Here is a 19,240-nt window from a genome sequence, read left to right on the forward strand (position 1 = left end):
GCTTCAGCAGCTGCTTATCTGGAGTTGCAATATGCGGAAGTGCGCTATCTTGCATAAAAATGATCCCATTCACGCTGTTGGAGAGCTGGAAAGACGTGGTTGCGCAAAAGACACTCATAGCACTTATCAGTGATGGTACAGTTAACAGGACCGGAAGCAGCTGTCTCTCTGAAAAAATATGGCCCTATGATAAATGATGCCGTAAACCCACACCACACAGTGACCTTTTCAGGATAAAGTGGTATTGGTTGATTTGCATGTGGATTTTCCATTGCCCATATTCGACAATTATGTGTATTGAGATACCCTGTCAGATGGAAGTGGGCTTCGCCTTTGCACAAAATCTTCCATGGCCAATCAGTGTCCACTTCCATGCGAGCAAGAAATTCTAAGGCAAAGGCCTCTCTTGCTGGCAGGTCACCAGGAAGCAATTCATGCACATGGGTAATTTTGAATGGATAGCTCATGGGTATGTCCAATGTTCGAGCAATTCCACGTGCACTACGCGTTTGCACACCACCACTTATCTCCTCCTGCATTGCTGTGGCCACTGCTTCCACTGCCGTCGAATCAATTCATTTCCTCCCTCTACTAGGTTGCACACCAAAAGAACCTGTCTTTTCGAATTTCCCAATCATTTTCTCCAGACCCATGGCAGTCATCGGACCAACGCCTTTTTTCAAACCCTTCAATGTCCAGAACTTCTGCAGAGCGACATGTGCACGGTCATCATTCCTGTAATACAGCTTTACAAGGAGAGCACGATCCTGTATCGAGACCGTCATGGTGAACGCCACAGATGCGAAAGGAGGAAAAGCCTTGTACCCAGCGTGTTTATACCAACTTCAGTGGGTTGTGCGCATGACAGGTGTTTTCATTTACGTATTATGACACATACAGTGCCATCTATTGATCAATTTTCACACTTTTTTTTTTCTTCAGCCATATGTTTTCCCCTGCTCCGATAATATTCTGTTGCAATTTGATGTTATTCTGAGCAGTGGTGTTATTTCTACAGTGTTTTGAAAGTTTAACTTTGATTATATAATTATAATCACCCTGTAGATGAGCAGTCATTAACAAGATATTTCATTGAAAGAAAGTAATGCAAGCCTAACTTTTCGGGGATGCAAAACGGATTATTCTTATTGATTATCTTGCAAAGAATACAACATTAACAATTATTGTGGATACTAAGCAAGTTTTTGGGACCAACTGGATGAAAAATTACACCTGAAAAGCCTGGATTGAACATTTAAAAAAATCATATTTTGTCCAGATAATGGCTTGTCTACAAGGGTGTTTAGCAATATGGAAAATGTGGAACCTGATGCACAAATAGCTCAACATCTATCTTCTTCACTAGGTCTGACATCCACTAACTTCCACCTATTCTGACACATAAAGGAAGTTGTGACTGGAAAACATTTTGAGACCAATCAGTAGGTTATGGCAGCCATATATGTGTATCTTTCAGATTTTCCTGAACCATATTCCATGGATAAAATCTACTCACCCAAAAATGTTGAACAAACTGTGTTGACATAAAATCGGGCTACAATGAAAAATAAAGTGTATTTTTGTTGTAAGCAACATAGTCTTTGCTGCCATCACAAACTTTTCACTTTGTTGACCTCTTAGGAGTAATTGACAACACACCTAAGTTCTGAAAGAGCAGCACAGAAATAAAAATGGTGAGAGTGTACTACGTATCATAAAAGCATCCTTATGCAAATGATAATACAATGTTACAAAAGGTGAAAAAGAAATGAATAAAGTGAAACAAAGCTGACAATGACCACTAAGCCTTGTTTAGGACAGCAGAAGTAATTGCTCAAAAGTTTGTTTTGAAAAGAATTCCAGCATTTAGTTGGAGAGCTTATGGGGCAATCATGGGATTGTTTAAATTCATATCTTCGTTCAGTTCAGTCTAGTTTATTAATTTCTTTGTCTGGGCTAATTGCATAGAGTTACAAGTTGTTTGATTTGTAGGAGGTTAGGAACAGATTCCATAAGACTGGTAACTCTTTTCTTGATTTAATATTACAAACTTTTTAAACTTATAATGTGATTCATATTAAAGCCTTTTGACAACTCTGTCAATGAATCAATCCTACTAACTGTATAATAAATAAGTGGAAAAAGCATAAAAATAAGTTAGGATCAAAGAATATGTAAATAACATCTTATTTTCCTACATTTACCTGTCTGTATCTTCCTCCTTGTGTACAGGAGATGCACATGTGACAGGACTGTCTTCAAGAAATGAATTGTCTATCTGTCCTCCATCAGGCACAAACTCATCAACACTTGTTATCACTTCTGGTGTGCTAGGATTTTTGGAGGGAGTTTCAATCTTTTCTTCTGAACTAGGTTGCTGGATGTTCTCCACACCTTTAACAAACACATGTATACAAATTAAGTTGCTACTTAATTCAGCCTTTTAAAAAATAACAATACTAACAAAGAAAAAAAGAATGGGTATAACATTTTAGATTGTACAGTGACAGGCACATGTGTCTCTTGGCAGAAACTAATCAGATTGCTAACTACACTTGTGCTACATAGTGCACATTCCCACATATCCCAATAAGCAGAATTTCTTTCACCAAAATTCAAATGCACTTTTACTCTATAAATTAAGGTTTACAATGAATGATAGCTTACTATATCATGCCTGTTTGGTAAATGTTTTTTAACTTGTTGAGTGATGTCAAATAAAGAGATTTGAATCAATCCTCATATCTTTGGCTGAGAGAGAGAGAGAGAGAGAGAGAGAGAGAGAGAGAGAGAGAGATATTATATGGAGGGAAGAAGCAAAGGGGGAGGGGTTGAGTTAAAAATGACAATGAGTATTCTCAGAACGCAAACTTAGGCACTTCTTTGGACACTGACAAATAACTTGTTCATCTAGGAGTTTTACTATTTCATCAAAAGCTCATTACAGGGTTAGAGGAATTTAAATAAATTACTGGAATCTATATCATGTTGTTCATTGTTCCTTAATATTTTGGACTTCCTCAGGTTTGGAGATGTATTGACATTGGTATATCAGTACACTGCTGGCCATTAACATCGCAACATTATGAAGATGGCATACAACAAACATCGAACTGGCATGGAGTACGAGGTGCGGCTAGAAAAAAACCGGACTGATGCTGGAAAAAAAATTTATTTACAATTATTTACAATTTCATGTTACCTCCTTCAATGTACTCTCCTCCTCGGTCTCTACATCGCTTCATACGAATTTTCCACTGTTCATAGCAATGCTGCAGATCATTTTCGGTAAATCCATACATTACTTCCGTCGCTTTTTCTTTTACTGCTTCAACAGTCTCAAATCTAGTTCCTTTCAAAGCTGACTTGACTTTAGGGAAAAGAAAAAAGTCACAGGGGGCCAAATCAGGTGAGTAGGGTGGATGATCTAAGATGGGAATGTTGTGTTTTGCCAAAAACGTCTTCACTGACAACGTACTGTGAGCTGGGGCATTGTCTTGGTGAAGGATCCATGACTTTTTTCTCCGCAAATCGTTCCGTTTTCTCCGTACTCGCTCACGTAGGGTAGCCAGGACGCTAATGTAGTAATGCTGATTCACTGTTTGTCCCTCTGGTACCCAATCAATGTGCACAATCCCTTTGATGTCAAAAAAAAAAACAATCATCATTGCCTTGAATTTCGATTTTGACATTCGTGCTTTTTTTTGTCGTGGAGAACCAGGAGTTTTCCAATGCATCGATTGGCGTTTAGTTTCGGGATCGTAAGTAAAAAACCACGATTCATCGCAAGTAATAACATTTTGTAAGAAGGTGGGATCACTTTCAATGTTTTCCAGGATGTCAGAACAAATCATTCTTCGGCGTTCCTTCTGTTCAATTGTGAGACACTTTGGAACCATTTTTGAACACACTTTGTTCATGTTGAAACTTTCATGAAGAATCTGCCTAACATTTTCCTTGTCAACTCCTGTTAGCTCAGACACTGCTCTGATTGTTAACAGCGATCTTGTCGAACAAGTTTACCGATTTTTTCAATGTTTGCATCAGTTTTTGCTGACAATGGTCTGCCAGTGCGAGTGTCATCACTGGTGTCTTCGCGGCCATCTTTAAATCGTTTAAACCACTCAAACACTTGTGTTCGCGATAAACAATCATCGCCGTACACTTGTTGTAACATTACAAACGTTTCACTTGCAGATTTTCCTAGTTTGAAACAAAATTTGATGTTAACACGCTGTTCTTTCTGTACACTCAACATTTTCCAACGCACAAACAAAACGTCAACTACTTAAAACAGATGCCACGGACAGACTGAGTGCAGGAGGCAGATGAAACTCGAGCAGTAGGCGGAGCGAGAGTCACGTGACAGGCCACACGACTTTCAGCCTTATTGCATTCGTTTTATTGTTTCACCAGTACTAGTCCGGTTTTTTTCTAGCCACACCTCGTATATCATGTTTGGATAGGCTATGGATTATCATTTAAACACAACTACACGTAGTAGGTAGAGTAGTAACGCCATCTACATTCTGTTTGTATGGAACTATTATGCCAAGGGTTTCTCATTCAAAAACTGCAATTCAATCTTACTTGTTTGGAGATGAATGTGTTACACAGAATCATGCAAGAAGACATTTTTACCAGCACATGTCAGAATTTGACACTGGCATGATTGTGGCCTATCAAGGCTACGGTTTATTATCTCTCAATATTGTTACTTGTGTTGGTCATGAATTGAGAGGTTTAGGAGGGCTGCTACCAGTGTCATGCACGATCTCAGTAGATCACAAGGCTGGTGCCTGAGAGAATAGACACATTGCTCACTTGGCAGTCACACTGCACCCTGGACACTTCAAGTCAGGTAATAGGCTTGTTTGCAGGACAGCAAGCATGATGTCTGGAGCACCATGGACTATCAGCACAGCAACTACTGTTGTCATTTCATTTGACATGGTAGCAGAGAGAGGTGGACCAACAGTGGTGTCCACAACGACACCACCATAAACAGGAGCGACATTGTGTCATTGTTTCAAATGAGTCCTGGATCGGTGTACAGCATCAGAATGGATGTATCCATGTGTGTAGGCTCCTAGGCGAATGAACACTGTCAGACTGCATTTGTCATTGTCATACAGATACAGAACCTGGTGTGGTGGTATGGGGTGCCATTGGATGCACAATACAATCACCTCAGGTTTGCATAGCTGGTAATCTGGACAGCAGCCCTTACATTTCTGATTTGTTAAGGTCGATGGATTTCAATAACTTAATGCAAAACTGCACATTGCCCATCCTGACTTAACCTACATCAGTACAGACAGTGTTCGGCTGTTGCCCTGGCAGTGAGGTGGCAACTCTGTGTACTAAATTTTGCACCCTGTACATCCAAAACTACATGCAAAGTTAATCACTGATTCTTCATATTATTCCACATACGCATAATTTATAACATTTCATTATTTGCTATTCTTCCTGGTGTTGCAGTTTCAATGGCCCGACTTGCAGCCACCTCTGAATCCAGCCAGAAAACATCAACCAGCATATCGATTAACTAGCTCTACAGTAGCATGCTCTCTATAAGGGGCTATGACAAGAAGTCACATGGAAAACCCTCGTAACTGACAGGGTTCACTTTAATGCCACTGCTGGGGTCTGAAGGCCAGTTTTGTATGTCACAGCACTCAGTCTCTTCTTCTCCTGATTCAGTTGTTAGTGCCATTATTATATTTTATTCTAAACACCAATTTAGGTTTCATTATAGACTGTGATATATTATATTTTATTCTAATCACCAATGTAGATTTCATTATAGACTGTGATATTGCCTGCCCAGCTACAAACGTGGGTTTTTATTCTCAGAAACTATGCCTAGGGCTATGACAACTGCCTAAAATTCCTGTTATTGTTACAGATTCAGGTGTCTTTTCTCAAGAACATATCCTAGTACTACAACAGACCAGCTACACACTGAAATAATGCCCACTGGTAGGGATTTGACTGCATCCATACCCAGAACTATCGTTTATGCTACAAAAACCCTGATATATTTTTGTATTGCTTCTTTTGAGTACTTTTGTCCTGAAAGATATAGTGTGTTGTATGCCTATAGCAACAGTGATAATATGGTGGTCTAGATCATTGGTCATCAACCTGGTCCCCACCACCCACTAGTGGGTGTTCCAGGTTTCATGGTGAGTGGCATGCACTAGGGTTTTAAGAACTTTTTCATTGGGTGCTTTCATCAAATTTTTACATACAGTATTTGGTACACAATTGTTGTTATATGTTTTAACTTGCTGTCACTCTTCTTTATAAATTTTTTAAAGTAACTTTACTGCTCCACTTTGTAAATCACCATTGCTCTGGAACCAGTGGGCAGCTAGAAAATTTTACTACTAACGGAGGCAAAAAAGGGGAAGGTGGGTAAAAAGGTTGATGACTATCCTTGGTCTAGATATTGAACCTAGCATCATTTGTGCATGATGCAGAAGATAATCAACTTCATTAAATATGAAATGTCCCTTACAGCATAATACATAACTTTCTTCATTATGAGCTACAAGACTCACAGTTGCTGATGATTTGAAGTGGACTTTTTTTGTAAGATGGCAGAAAATCTAACTTCTGTCAAGGGAATACATTTAGTTTTAGTACAATACATTGGAATTACATCACTTTAAGAGATATTATAGTATTGGTGCACAAATATTAGCTGATTTTTTTAGAAAAGAGAAGCATTTATTATAACAAAAGACAGTGAAACACTTGTCAAAATATCATTTTTTTAAACTAGGGCAGTTTACAATTTTTTAGGGTGAGGATTTTCCAATTCAGAATGTGATCTGTCTGCAGTCTCAAAAACTGCTACTTCTCATTTTTCAGTTTTTATCACTACAACAGCAAAAGGGGTCAAGACACCTCTCAGCTTTTATTTCTGCAATAATGAATTCAATTCTTTTTCTTTTTTACATTCTTTCAGCAAATTTTGTGACTTTTCCTCATTTCTTCTACTTTTGACAATAAGCTACTGCAATCTATTAAATTTTCTAGGTTTCATGGAAATTTCATGAGGTATACCAAGAACAGCACCACGAGTCAACAGACCCCTGGCATAACATCTTTTTAAATTATTTCTGGTCTCATAAAGACAAACGTACTTGCACTGTACTTTGCTTTGGTCAACAATTGCTCCCTCAAATTATGATGAGCATGGTATCAGAAAGATTTTCAGAACAAACTTGGAATCTAGCTTTTCAGTCATGTTTCGTGTATTGGTGTTGCTCACTTCATCGGTTATATAGCATTTTTTGGCCTGTAATTGGCGTTTTCAATTACATCATGTCAGTGTAGTCTTACCTATGAAGAGATTTTGTGAATTCTGTAAAACTTTGATACTGAATCAGAAAGTGACTTACTGGATTCAGATGATGATTCTCTCCCAGGGTCGACTGACAATGACAGCAGTGAGATGGGGGAAAAGCAATAAATGTCTCCCCATCTTGAGTCTTTTCTTAATCTCGGGAGACAGCTGACACAAAACCAAAGAAGACAGCTAGAGCTGTAACAGAATGGAAGGTTGCCACCATGCCGTTGTCTGGAAAGAAGATTGCTTTGAATGTCCTAAAGGAGAGAGGACAACCAACTGCATATGCCTGCAACTGAGTGGATGGAGTCTGTCATCAATGCCTTCTAACTTCATTTTGATGAACTGATGCTATCATTAAAAAAAACCACTCAGAATCAAATACTCAAAGTTAAATAAAAAACACCACACAAATGGACGGTATAATTGGAGATAATGACTGCTCTCATGCAAGCCAGACATACTTTTTGTGCTAAAGATATTTCATTGAATGACCACTGGTCGCATTCTTCTTCAGCAACATCGGTGCAACAGCCCTTGTGAACCTATGCCTTCTGTAGAAGATAATTCCAATCTTCCCTGTTTAGTGCTGAGCTCCTCACATTCTGAATTACAATTTTCCTAATGTCCTCTCTGACACCTTTCTCGCACCTTAACTTTAGTCTTACAAATCTGCTTGTTCCTTCAGGCAGTGAGCTGAATATTTTCTTAATCATTCTGTTGTTTACTCTCAGTACATGTCATGCCCACTCAAGCCTTTTAATCTTAATGCAGTTGACAATGTCTGGTTCACTATATAGGTTATATAACTCATGGTTGAATCTCCTCATCCATGCACCATTTTCTTCCACTGCCCCAATAATTTTTCTCAAGAGCTTTCTTTCAAATATGCACATTTGCTTTTTATCAATTTTTTTAATGTCCTTCTTTCAGCACTGTATGTTAGCACTGGCCTTATTAAAACTTGATACATCATAACTTTGGTTTTCCTGAGAGCAACTTAAATTCTAGATGTTTTCTGAGGTTATGGTAGTGCTTATTGGCAGACAAAATTTGTGTTTGGACTTCAGAGCTGACATTATTTTTACAGTTCATTTTGGATCCAAAGTAAGTGAAATTACATGTGACATCAATCTTATATGAACCAATTTCTATGAACAGGTGCTCATTTGGATAATCTTCCACAGTTACGGGCATGTACTCACTTTCCTCTTCATTTATCTGTAGGTTCACATCTTTTTAGCAGTTCATGCAAAACTGCATCCACTGTTATCACCCTGGTGAAAATATTAAAACTGATAACCAGTTACTTCCAAGTAAACCAAGATGAACATATACCAAGTTTATGTCAAACAAACTTGATAAATAAGGATGTATGTTTTGGATAGCTGCAGATGTGACATCCCAGTATATTTGCAATGCCTTCCCATTCCTTAGTAGGGAGGAAGGCTGACCACACAACCAGCCACTTGGAGCCATTTCTAAACCAAGATTGGATTGTGCGAGGGCAGAGACCAAACAGTGAGGTCATAGGTCTCATCGGATTAGGGAAGGAAGGGGAAGGAAGTCGGCCATGCCTTTTCGAAGGAACCATCCTAGCATTTGCCTGGAGCGATTTAGGGAAATCACGGAAAACCTAAATCAGGATAGCCGGACGCGGGATTGAACTGTCGTCCTCCCGAATGCGAGTCCAGTGTGCTAACCACTGCGCCACCTCGCTCGGTCTAAACCATGAAGTAACATGATTACAAACAGCTTCTTCACATCCGTTCAGCTTGCCATGAAACACCAAGAGGAGAAAATGTTATTAGTGGGAACACTGAACAAGATTCACCACAAAATCCCCAACCAAATGAAGAATAATAACTCAGAGTTACATTCCACCTTCATTTTGAAAAAGACTGATAAGCCAAAGTGCACCCTGACAGTGTACCAAGGGGAGAAGAATGTTATTTTGTTGTTGTTGTGGTCTTCAGTCCTGAGACTGGTTTGATGCAGCTCTCCATGCTACCCTATCCTGTGCAAGCTTCTGCATCTCCCAGAACCTACTGCAACCTACATCCTTCTGAATCTGCTTAGTGTATTCATTTCTTGGTCTCCCTCTATGATTTTTACCCTCCACACTGCCCTCCAGTACTAAATTGGTGATCCCTTGATGCCTTAGAACATGTCTTACCAACCAATCCCTTCTTCTTGTCAAGTTGTGCCACAAACTCCTCTTCTCCCCAATTCTATTCAGTACCTCCTCATTAGTTATGTGATCTATCCATCTAATCTTCAGCATTCTTCTGTAGCACCACATTTTGAAAGCTTCTATTCTCTTCTTGTCCAAACTATTTATCGTCCATGTTTCACTTCCATACATGGCTACATTCCATACAAATACTTTCAGAAATAACTTCCTGACACTTAAATCTATACTCAATGTTAGCAAATTTCTCTTCTTCAGAAACGCTTTCCTTGCCATTGCCAGTCTACATTTTATATCCTCTCTACTTTGACCATCATCAGTTATTTTGCTCCCCAAAGAGAAAAACTCCTTTACTACTTTAAGTGTCTCATTTCCTAATCTAATTCCCTCAGCATTACCTGACTTAATTCGACTACATTCCATTATCCTCATTCTGCCTTTGTTGATGTTCATCTTATATCCTCCTTTCAAGACACTGTCCATTCTGTTCAACTGCTCTTCCAAGTCCTTTGCTGTCTCTGACAGAATTACAATGTCATCGGCAAACCTCAAAGTTTTTATGTCATTATTCTCAGCACACTACATCCTAAAGTAGCACTGAGTGAAGAAAGAAAGAAGAAGGCAGAAACTGCTACCTTCTACAACACCGTGAAGTGGTAGTCACTGATCAAATAGTTCGTAAGTATTCAACTAAGATGCTTGAAGGAGATGGCTGATGCATGCATCCTACAATATCATATATGCAAGCAATAAATTCATGGATCATCTACAATAAAATAATAAAAAATAAACTGAAAAGAAAAAATTCATTTTAATCTGGTAAACAAACTCATGAAAAGGGAAACAAAAAAGAATGGGACAGGAAAAAGAAAGCCAATTGAATGAAGAAGCAGCTGTAGTATTGGACAAATCAAAGGACAAATCAAAGGACAAATCAAAAAAGCAAATTGGAATGTGGAATGGAACCAAGACCAAAGACACCTGTGAGAAAGACAAAAAAAAACAGTCTGTGGAAAAAGGGAGTGAAAAATACCAATAATCTGCTCAAATCATGATTCCAATATTTAAAAACAAACAAGTAAAATAAATGGAAAAAATATGAACTTTAGAAATAGGTGACAATTTTTTGGTAGAAATGAAATGTTTTGCATCAAAAACTGCACTATAAAGGTGTTAGAAATTTGAGTTAAGGCTGTGATTGAAATGTGTACATTATTACTTTAATCTTTTATTAACGCAAATTTCATTATGGGTCAAATGACTCCTCCCATCTGTTCTAGGGGTGCCATATTTTCCAGTGCACTTGTCTGACTTCATGGGCAGTACACCACACTAGCGTTAAATAAAAATATGGTTTGTCTTCTCACAAGATCTTGTCACTACTTGATAATGCTTCTATTAATTTTCCTGATATATGAGGGGTGTTCAAAAAGTATCCGACTATTATTTATAAAATCAATCTTTATTCAGATACAATTGTTTGACACCAGTCATCTTCAAAGTGATCCCTTTCAGCTTCTACACACCTCTCCCAACACTGCTGCCACTACTGGAAGCATCGCTGGAAAGCCTATTTTGGTATGTTGTGCAGCTGCTCAGTCAAATTCTGACTATTGTCCCTGTTCTGAAACCTGGTTTCTTTCACTGTCTTTTTCAGTTTAGGGAAAAGTCACAAGTCACTCGGTGCTGGGTCAGGGGAAATAGGGAGGCTGACAAACCACAGCCGTGAATGCATTATTGTGGTGAAGGTGCTCACTGCCCACTGCCCCCAAGTCTGGCCATTTTGTGGCTCACTGCTTCATGAATGTGATGTAGAAACTCTTTGTAGTACTCCTTATTAACATTAGTACCTTCTGGGGCATAATCATGATGGACCACACCACTGGAGTCAAAAAAGACAGTTAGAATAACTTTCACATTACTGCAGACCGGTCCGCTGTATTGGGTCTTGGGGATGATGGGTGATTCCATTGCAATGAATGGAACTTTGTCCCTGGGTCATACCCATTAACCCAGGACTCATCACAAGTGATCACTGTGTTAAGAAAGTTGGAATTACTGTTCACAGTACCCAGCATGTCTACTGTGATCTCCAAATGAAGTTGCTTCTGCTCAGTTGTTAGCAACTTTGGTACAAATTTTGCCAAGATCCTCCTGAGGTCCAAATGTTCTGCTGAAATGGAATGAACAAATCCAATACTTATTTTAACCTCAGATCCAATACTTATTTTAACCTCGTCTGCAAGTTGTCTGATCTCATTCCACATAGCCTGCATCACCCAGGTCCTTGTATGATCAATAACTATCTCATTTGCAGGTGGCCATGTTTGAAGCAGTTATACTACTCCGTTAGCTGTGTGATTCCCATTGCTTTGCACCCAAACATTTGTTGAATCTTGCAGATTGTTTCAACTTGAGAATTTCCAAGCTTAAAACAAAATTTGATGCAATACCATTGTTCCACTTTTCCTATCTTTGCCCACTACACAAAATCCCATGACTATCACTTACACATGTTCACTTGTCAATGCCTAGCCAGCCGTTCTTCTGCAGCCATGAAAAAAAAAAAAATCAGGCACGCACACGATGTATACCTATAAACATAGAGAGCACGTGGCCCCCAATGTAAAAAAAAAATTTATATATACAAAAAATAAAATTTCAACAGCCCTTGTGTAAGTAGAAATATTTATACTCTAAAAAAGTTAAATGAGATTAAAAATATGCCTGTCTAAATGTTATCAGTATCTTTATTAGGTGGTTGCTGAACTATTGTCATTAAATAAAAAATTTAAGTAATCTAGAATAAACATGGATGAACAGTTTCTCCACTACATTTACATTAAATATAACATGTGGTTTACAGTTTCCTTCACTATTTAAATTTTGAAAACCAGATGGAAATTCAGTGTTGATACACAACTTGTCTCTTTGAAGACATCTGGAAATATAGATTTTTATTCTCCAACTGATCAGTCTTAAATCATCTTGTCCTTTCATGAGCATTGATGGGAGTATTCTCAACAGCATTTAACTCTTCACACAAACGAGGGTCACTCTAAAAGTCTGATAGTAACTGGATTGGCACTCACTGACATACTTCCACCAAAAACGCATAATAGCAGAATCCAGTCCACATTACTGTTGTGAATTTCAACTATGTGCAACTTTCATAAATAATCGTGCTTTGAATGACAGTATGTGAAACTAGGCCCAAGAGTTCAATAATGCCTGCCAATGAAGTAAACAGATTTAATATCACAGACTTATTGAAGAGAACACCTGCTGCCCATAATAGCATATTCAGTTTGCTTTTTGACTTGGACCTAAGATATAAAATTGATTATGATGGTAACCTATTTTATGAAGCAAAAAGGAATAAAAATAAGCTTACTGTTTAATTGCCTGCTACAGATGAGGTCATTGTAGCCAGACACATAAGACTGAGAGGTGAAGGAGATTGGTCAGGTTCTTTTCCTGTTACTCAACTAACATGGAAAAACTAAATTTGAATGGATCTATGAGGACTGAACTCTACTCCTCCTAAATGAGAGTCCAACACTTTTAATGATTATTCCAGGTAGTTTGGTTTTTAGGAAGCTTATTAACATTTACTTAAAATGATTTTTACTGCAGGAAATCAACAAACACTTACATCAGCATGTGTGGACCAGGTAACCATCCTGAATCCTAAATTATATTAATTTTAGTAAACTGTAATGGACCTTACATTTTCCTGGCAGTTAGAGAAAGAGTTTACCATCAAATTAAACAGCAAATTTACTAAATTGTTTTGAATTATCAGATAAATCAAGATTGCTTGTAAATCTTTTTATTGATTACTGTGTTTGACAGGTCTGTGTTGTCATCACTCGATCTTGTAACACATTAACAGAGATAGTTTGTTCCTAGTGCATTAGGACAAGAGCACAAGATGATGTATGTTTTATATTTGTGGTATTTTTTGTCTGTTTAACATGCTGATGCTCCATGCTATCTTTCATTGTAAAACAACTCAACATCACTATGTGACTTGGAAGTTTGCAAAGGTCATGAACTTCTGTTAACGTGTTACAAGACTCGATGAGGAGAGCACAGATCTATCAAAACCAGTAATCAATAAAGATTTACAAGTGCTCTTGGTATACATTATGTATCAAAATAATATAACAATTCAGATTTCTCCAAGAGTTTACTACAACATCAAACATATATAAAAAGTTACTGTCACCAGTCATTATTTATTTATTTCCGCAATCTGTTTTTGAGGTTTAGACCATCTTGGTCAGATAGATTTATGTACATTAATATGGCATGTATGTATTGTGTTATGATTTTAGAGTAACCTGTGGCACTGTTTAGTAGAGAACAAATAAAACACTATTTCAATTTTTTATATATGAGACAGTGCCACAGGTTACTCTAAAGTTGTAACAACACATACGTGCCATATTAATCCACATAAATCTCCCAACATGCATTGTGGAAATAAATAAATAGTAACTCATAATAGTAACTAGTACTTTCATTTGATATCAGTAACAGTAATGGTAATGGTAAAGCCTAACCAGAAATGTTCGCATTTAGAGCTTGCCAGGATGAAAGCATTCCACCTGGAAAATATGAAATTTATCACTTAACTCTGTATGAAGAAGTAAACGTGTTGTATTACTTCACCTGACAATCAGACTATTCGCTTTGATCTGAAAATCAATCAATTTTGTCCAATATATCATTTGCTTTCTTATTCAGTTTTTTACCTGAATCTGAAACAGTTATAATTGTGCTGCCATAAAACATATACCACAAAAAAAAAGTATGCTAACTTGAGGAAAACCCCAAGTTATGCTACATTATTAAGATCTAGGATATTTGTTTCTTATATGACATCGTAAAGCAATTTCGAACTTCTAACACACACATAACAGTAATGGAACATTATGACTTTCCCTGAAGCCTATAATGCTGTAAATTATTTTGCAGTATACATATTTTGCATATCTGCATACTGTTAACATTGTTTGTCTGCTAACAGCACAACCCATGACCTGATACCCCATTGGTGACTCCTTTTACATTCAACCTACACAATGAACAGACATCAAGTTGTTTTACCTTTTTCCCCCCTGTAGAATGCATAAGAAAGTCAATATGGAAATCTCCACTACACAAATATCTTCCATAATATGTGAGACATCACACACTCAATTATTTTTCAGAAAGTTACCTAAGTTAGATTTGGGGACATCTCTAAACTGCAATCAGTAAATATTTTCTTTTGCTGAATTTAAATATTGCTGTTTACTACACTATACTAAAACATTGATTAGTCTAAAGAGAAAGTTAATACCCAAATCAGTAATAGTAACCTACGTTTGTAGTCACTGTTCAGAGCAGTGGGCTGCTAACCAACTTATTGCTGACACAAGTGATAGACTGAATTCATGTTATGAGTAGAAAATCAAATTAGATATTTCAGGTAACATCAAGCAAAATGACAATAAAAATGGTTTCATGCCGTACACTATAGTTTGTCTAGCCAGCACCATACCAGTATTTACTAGGAGTGGCACGCATGTGGCTGAAAATGAGTGGGTGATGCCACGACTAACTGGGCAGATGGTAGAGGGTCACCAAGATATCCACTAATGGGTCCACATGCACACTGACAATTGAATTTGCAGACTGAAGAGACTGTGGAGGTAACATGATAGGCTGTTGGACCAGTTTGAGCTGCTGAAGATGGTGGTCGTGTGTGTGAGATGTGCTTCGTTGTGTGTGTGTGTGTGTGTGTGTGTGTGTGTGTGTGTGTGTGTGTGTGTGTGTGTGGTTTTTCTTCTAAAAGTTGTTAAAATAATAAATGTTTAAAATGAAATTAAATGAATTTATCAAAACAGTCTGTAAAGTAACAACACAGTCACTTTACATAACTGATTTTATAAAAATTTGATTGTTATGATCAATAATAACCTGCTAAGAACTAGTGTAACATTACTGTTCTATCTGTGAACTCAGTCAAATGTATGCTTTGTATACATTTTGTAAAGCAGCAGCTTATTTATTGTAATGTAATATCGAATGGATATATGCTCATTTAATTTCAGCTGTAAATGACTGTTCCACTCCTGAGCACTTTATTTTGCTTTAAAATCAAACTTGTAATAGTAACACAAGTAAGCTAGGGAAGCACTAAATCTTTTCCTTTGGTACATTTTCATGTGACCTTTATGCGCACCACTTGAGGGTAGCACAGGGAGTCACTTGTGGGCAGCGCTAAGATGCAGCCGATGTTTGAGGCATACAGTAAACGTGTAAAGTTTTGTACGACAAAAGCATGCAATAGTTGGAGTCACAAACGATGGTGCTTGAGTTTAGGATTATTATGTGCACCTGTGTCATTGGTGTTGTTCTGAGCGCTCTGCTCTGAATGACATAGCTAATGCAAGCATTAAATGTGATCACAGAGAGTTGTTTAGTGAATTTCTATTTTATTTGTTGTGAGTTGTTATCATCGATAGTGGTGGTTAGTGACGAATTCTTCATAATCAAACAAGAGATGTAATTTGCAGGATACCCGCATCCTCCAAGCAGAAAACACGCGCATGCGCTTACCGCAACTTTCTCTTGGAATCGTCAACAATGCCATCCCCATCCGTGCCTCGACATGCACAAACCACCATCGTTCGTGGATCAGATTATAGTTTCATATTCCACAGATCATTTTGGATGATAGATCATAGTGATGTGGAACGAGTCATTTTACATTCATATAGCAAATTTATTTGTACATATGGTTACAATCTGAATATTTCTTCATGTCTCTTATTTTTCTTTCTTCAAAAATAAAAAAAAAATAAAAAAGATATATAGATGTCAGTTAGTAACTCCTATCCACCACATTTTACACATTACAGTAATAGAAATTCTTCTACAGAACAGAGAAAGTCAAGGAGAAAGCTTCTCAGTTTGTTTTCAAATTTTACTTTGCTGCCAGTCAGACTATTATATCACTGGGTAAGTGACCAAAAATTTTTGTTGCAGCACTGTGCACGCGTTTTTGAGCTAAAGAGAACCTAAATTAATAACTGGTCTGGTAATATGCACACAGCTGCCACCGCCAGGAGTGTCACTGCCTAGGCACATCCACTGTGCTGGCCTCATGGTGCCCGCAGCTTCCTTTTAAAGCTGGCAGCGCAGCACAACACAGCAGCTCTGCAGCCACTTATGTCTTCTCTGTGCTATAATGTTGCTCTCCCTACAGATTGTTGTCTTGGTTCTGAACATGCTACATCTTAGTTTTCGATCTCAGTTTTCTCACTGGAGTTGTTACTCTGTCATGCCATCTCCACTGTCTTTCTTTTTCTTGTGCTGTCCACCTGTTACTCTTTGGTGGCTTGCTGTTGACACTCCTAGACAGTCGGTCAGTCTCCACTGGTTCTCAAGTCATTTCCTGTTTTGTCTGATCCTGGACACTATAATACAGTTTTTACTCTTTCCCAAATTTTGCGCATTATCTTCATCCCAAGTTTCAATCCATTGCATTATATGTGCATAGATAGAAAATTTAATATCTGCCATCCCTCTATTATTCCTAATCTCCGTGTTCATTGACGTGACTTCTTTAATGAAATGAGTGTTCCAATATTCAAAACATAATGCACTGCAATACAAGCATGCCACCTGGAAGCTAGAAAGGAACATGGTGGCAACAGAAAATTGCACTTACAGATTGGAAAGCTTTTTGCAACTTCGACAAAAGTTATATCGAACTTATTAATTGCTTTCAGAAACCAATTACCAGTAGATTCTTCAGTTGTTTCTTTAGGTTTCCCAAACATTTTATAAACATAGCCAGCTGTTTGATCTGGTATAGGAATGCCACCTCCAACAGGAACAGGAACAGCAACAGGAACAGGAACAGAATTACTGCGTTTCACAGATGGAGTATCAGCAGTAGAGGCTGTTGGCTGTTGTGATACCTGTTGAGTTGTCTGAGGAATGGGAACAGATGACGCAGAATCTGCTACTTGTCGTCTCTTGTTTACAAGGTTATCTAAAAACCTAAACATAAGATAAATATGATTAACATACAGTTACAGAACAGGAATGTGTACAAATACATTTGACATGTGGTCAGATACAAAAGGGAACAAATGTATTAATTGACTAACAGATAAACAACAACATCCATCTGATACTGTTAAATAGTATTCATTAAGAAACGATAAGAATGGTGCTGAAATATTAATGAAATTAAAGTTAAACCAAATAAGGAAAGTAACAGAAGAAAACATCTTTTCAAAAAGAGTGTACAGAGATGATACAAACACAGTGAGACTCATATTTGATACCTTTATGCCTATCACCTGCTAATTCAGGTTAGTCACAATTTTCAAACTAATTATTTCATTTACATATATAACAGGACTTCTTATGAAAACAAGGAATGAAGTAATCTTCCTACTTATTAAAATATCAAGTACATGTCTCTATTTACTGGCATACCACAAACATAACATATGTAAACACTTTAAAGCATACTGACATCTCATCGACTTTATACTAGCATTACCTACGATGATAGTGATGATGAGCTATGAACACAATGTGTTCTGGACCTACAGTAAATGAGTTGTTGTTCTGAGTTTTCACCAATACTGAAAACTATTGCGGAGAAATCGTCATCTTACAGGCTATTCAGTCCTCCAATTGTAACTATCATTACTATGCACTTTAACTAATGCAAACCAAAATACTTGCTTGTTGTAGTCTGCTTCATCACTTTCAAGAAATAAATCTAATTCCTGACTGGTTAGTTTTGTTTCTTCTTCATTTGTGGCAAGCTGGGCCAGTAATGTTTCATGTTGTAACTGGAGAAAGGGTAGATTTAGGAACTTATGTAGTAGTTTGAGGCCAAATCCATTTCTCATAGAGGACTCCGCATACCGTATTTGAGCTGAACCAGCAGGCCTGAAAAATTAAATTGAAGAAAACATTAATGAAATAACATTTGTGCAGGATTTTGAGTGTCACTGTCACTTGGCTAAGCACTTCAACGAAAACAGAAGCATAGCATATTGTCCACATGTCCTACATGAATCTTGGTCCAGTTTATATTACATCTCATTTTAAAAACATTACCGTGAAATTAAAAACCACCATGGAAAGCTTCAGTGCCATTTTATTTTAGAATTGCCATTTATTATAGAAATGAAGAAGAAAAGAATTGTATCCAAACCCCTGATAATTATCAGTAAGTTTGCTAACCCAACCAAAACCCAATGCATTAGAAAACCAAGAATCTCTCTAACTTAAATACTAGACAGTACACAAACTATCTTTCATTCACACACATTTGTGTATTACTTTGTGCAGATGGCTAATAATTTTACTGTTTAAAGGCCATAAAAAATGGAGAAAAAGCAAAAAAGAGGGGGAGGAGGGGGGTGGGGGGAGTAAAAAAGAAACGTACATTCCAAAAATCAATTAGCAAATTACTGAACAAATTAGCACGCTGAATGGAATATTTTGAAGACATTAAACAAAATAAAGTTAAATCTACCCCCCAAAGGCTAGTTTAAACATGATAGCACTGTAGTAGCTATGGTCCTACAGAAGACAGTATGCCATTGCTTTTCTCTGCCATATGAAATGACTTAACCTGACCAGTTGCTGGGGTGCCTGCA

The 19,240-nt window shown here is 37.5% G+C and overlaps 1 protein-coding gene across 2 annotated transcripts in view; it reads right to left on the minus strand.

Annotated features, from left to right (window-relative positions):
- The window catches only part of LOC126248012 (rab-like protein 6), a 196,228-nt gene that overhangs the window by 83,667 nt on the left and 93,321 nt on the right, over positions 1–19,240 (minus strand). For both annotated transcript variants that reach the window (XR_007545398.1, XM_049948596.1), the window contains exons 6-8: positions 18,315–18,524; positions 17,353–17,615; positions 2,205–2,394 (exon numbers count right to left, since the gene is read on the minus strand). Coding sequence is in view for 1 of the 2 variants with exons in the window: in XM_049948596.1 (XP_049804553.1) it covers positions 2,205–2,394; positions 17,353–17,615; positions 18,315–18,524 (663 nt within the window). In the remaining variant the exon portion in view is untranslated. The remainder of the gene's footprint in view (positions 1–2,204; positions 2,395–17,352; positions 17,616–18,314; positions 18,525–19,240) is intronic.

This window comes from Schistocerca nitens, chromosome 3 (genome assembly GCF_023898315.1).
Source record: "Schistocerca nitens isolate TAMUIC-IGC-003100 chromosome 3, iqSchNite1.1, whole genome shotgun sequence".
In the NCBI taxonomy this organism is placed as follows: domain Eukaryota; kingdom Metazoa; phylum Arthropoda; class Insecta; order Orthoptera; family Acrididae; genus Schistocerca; species Schistocerca nitens.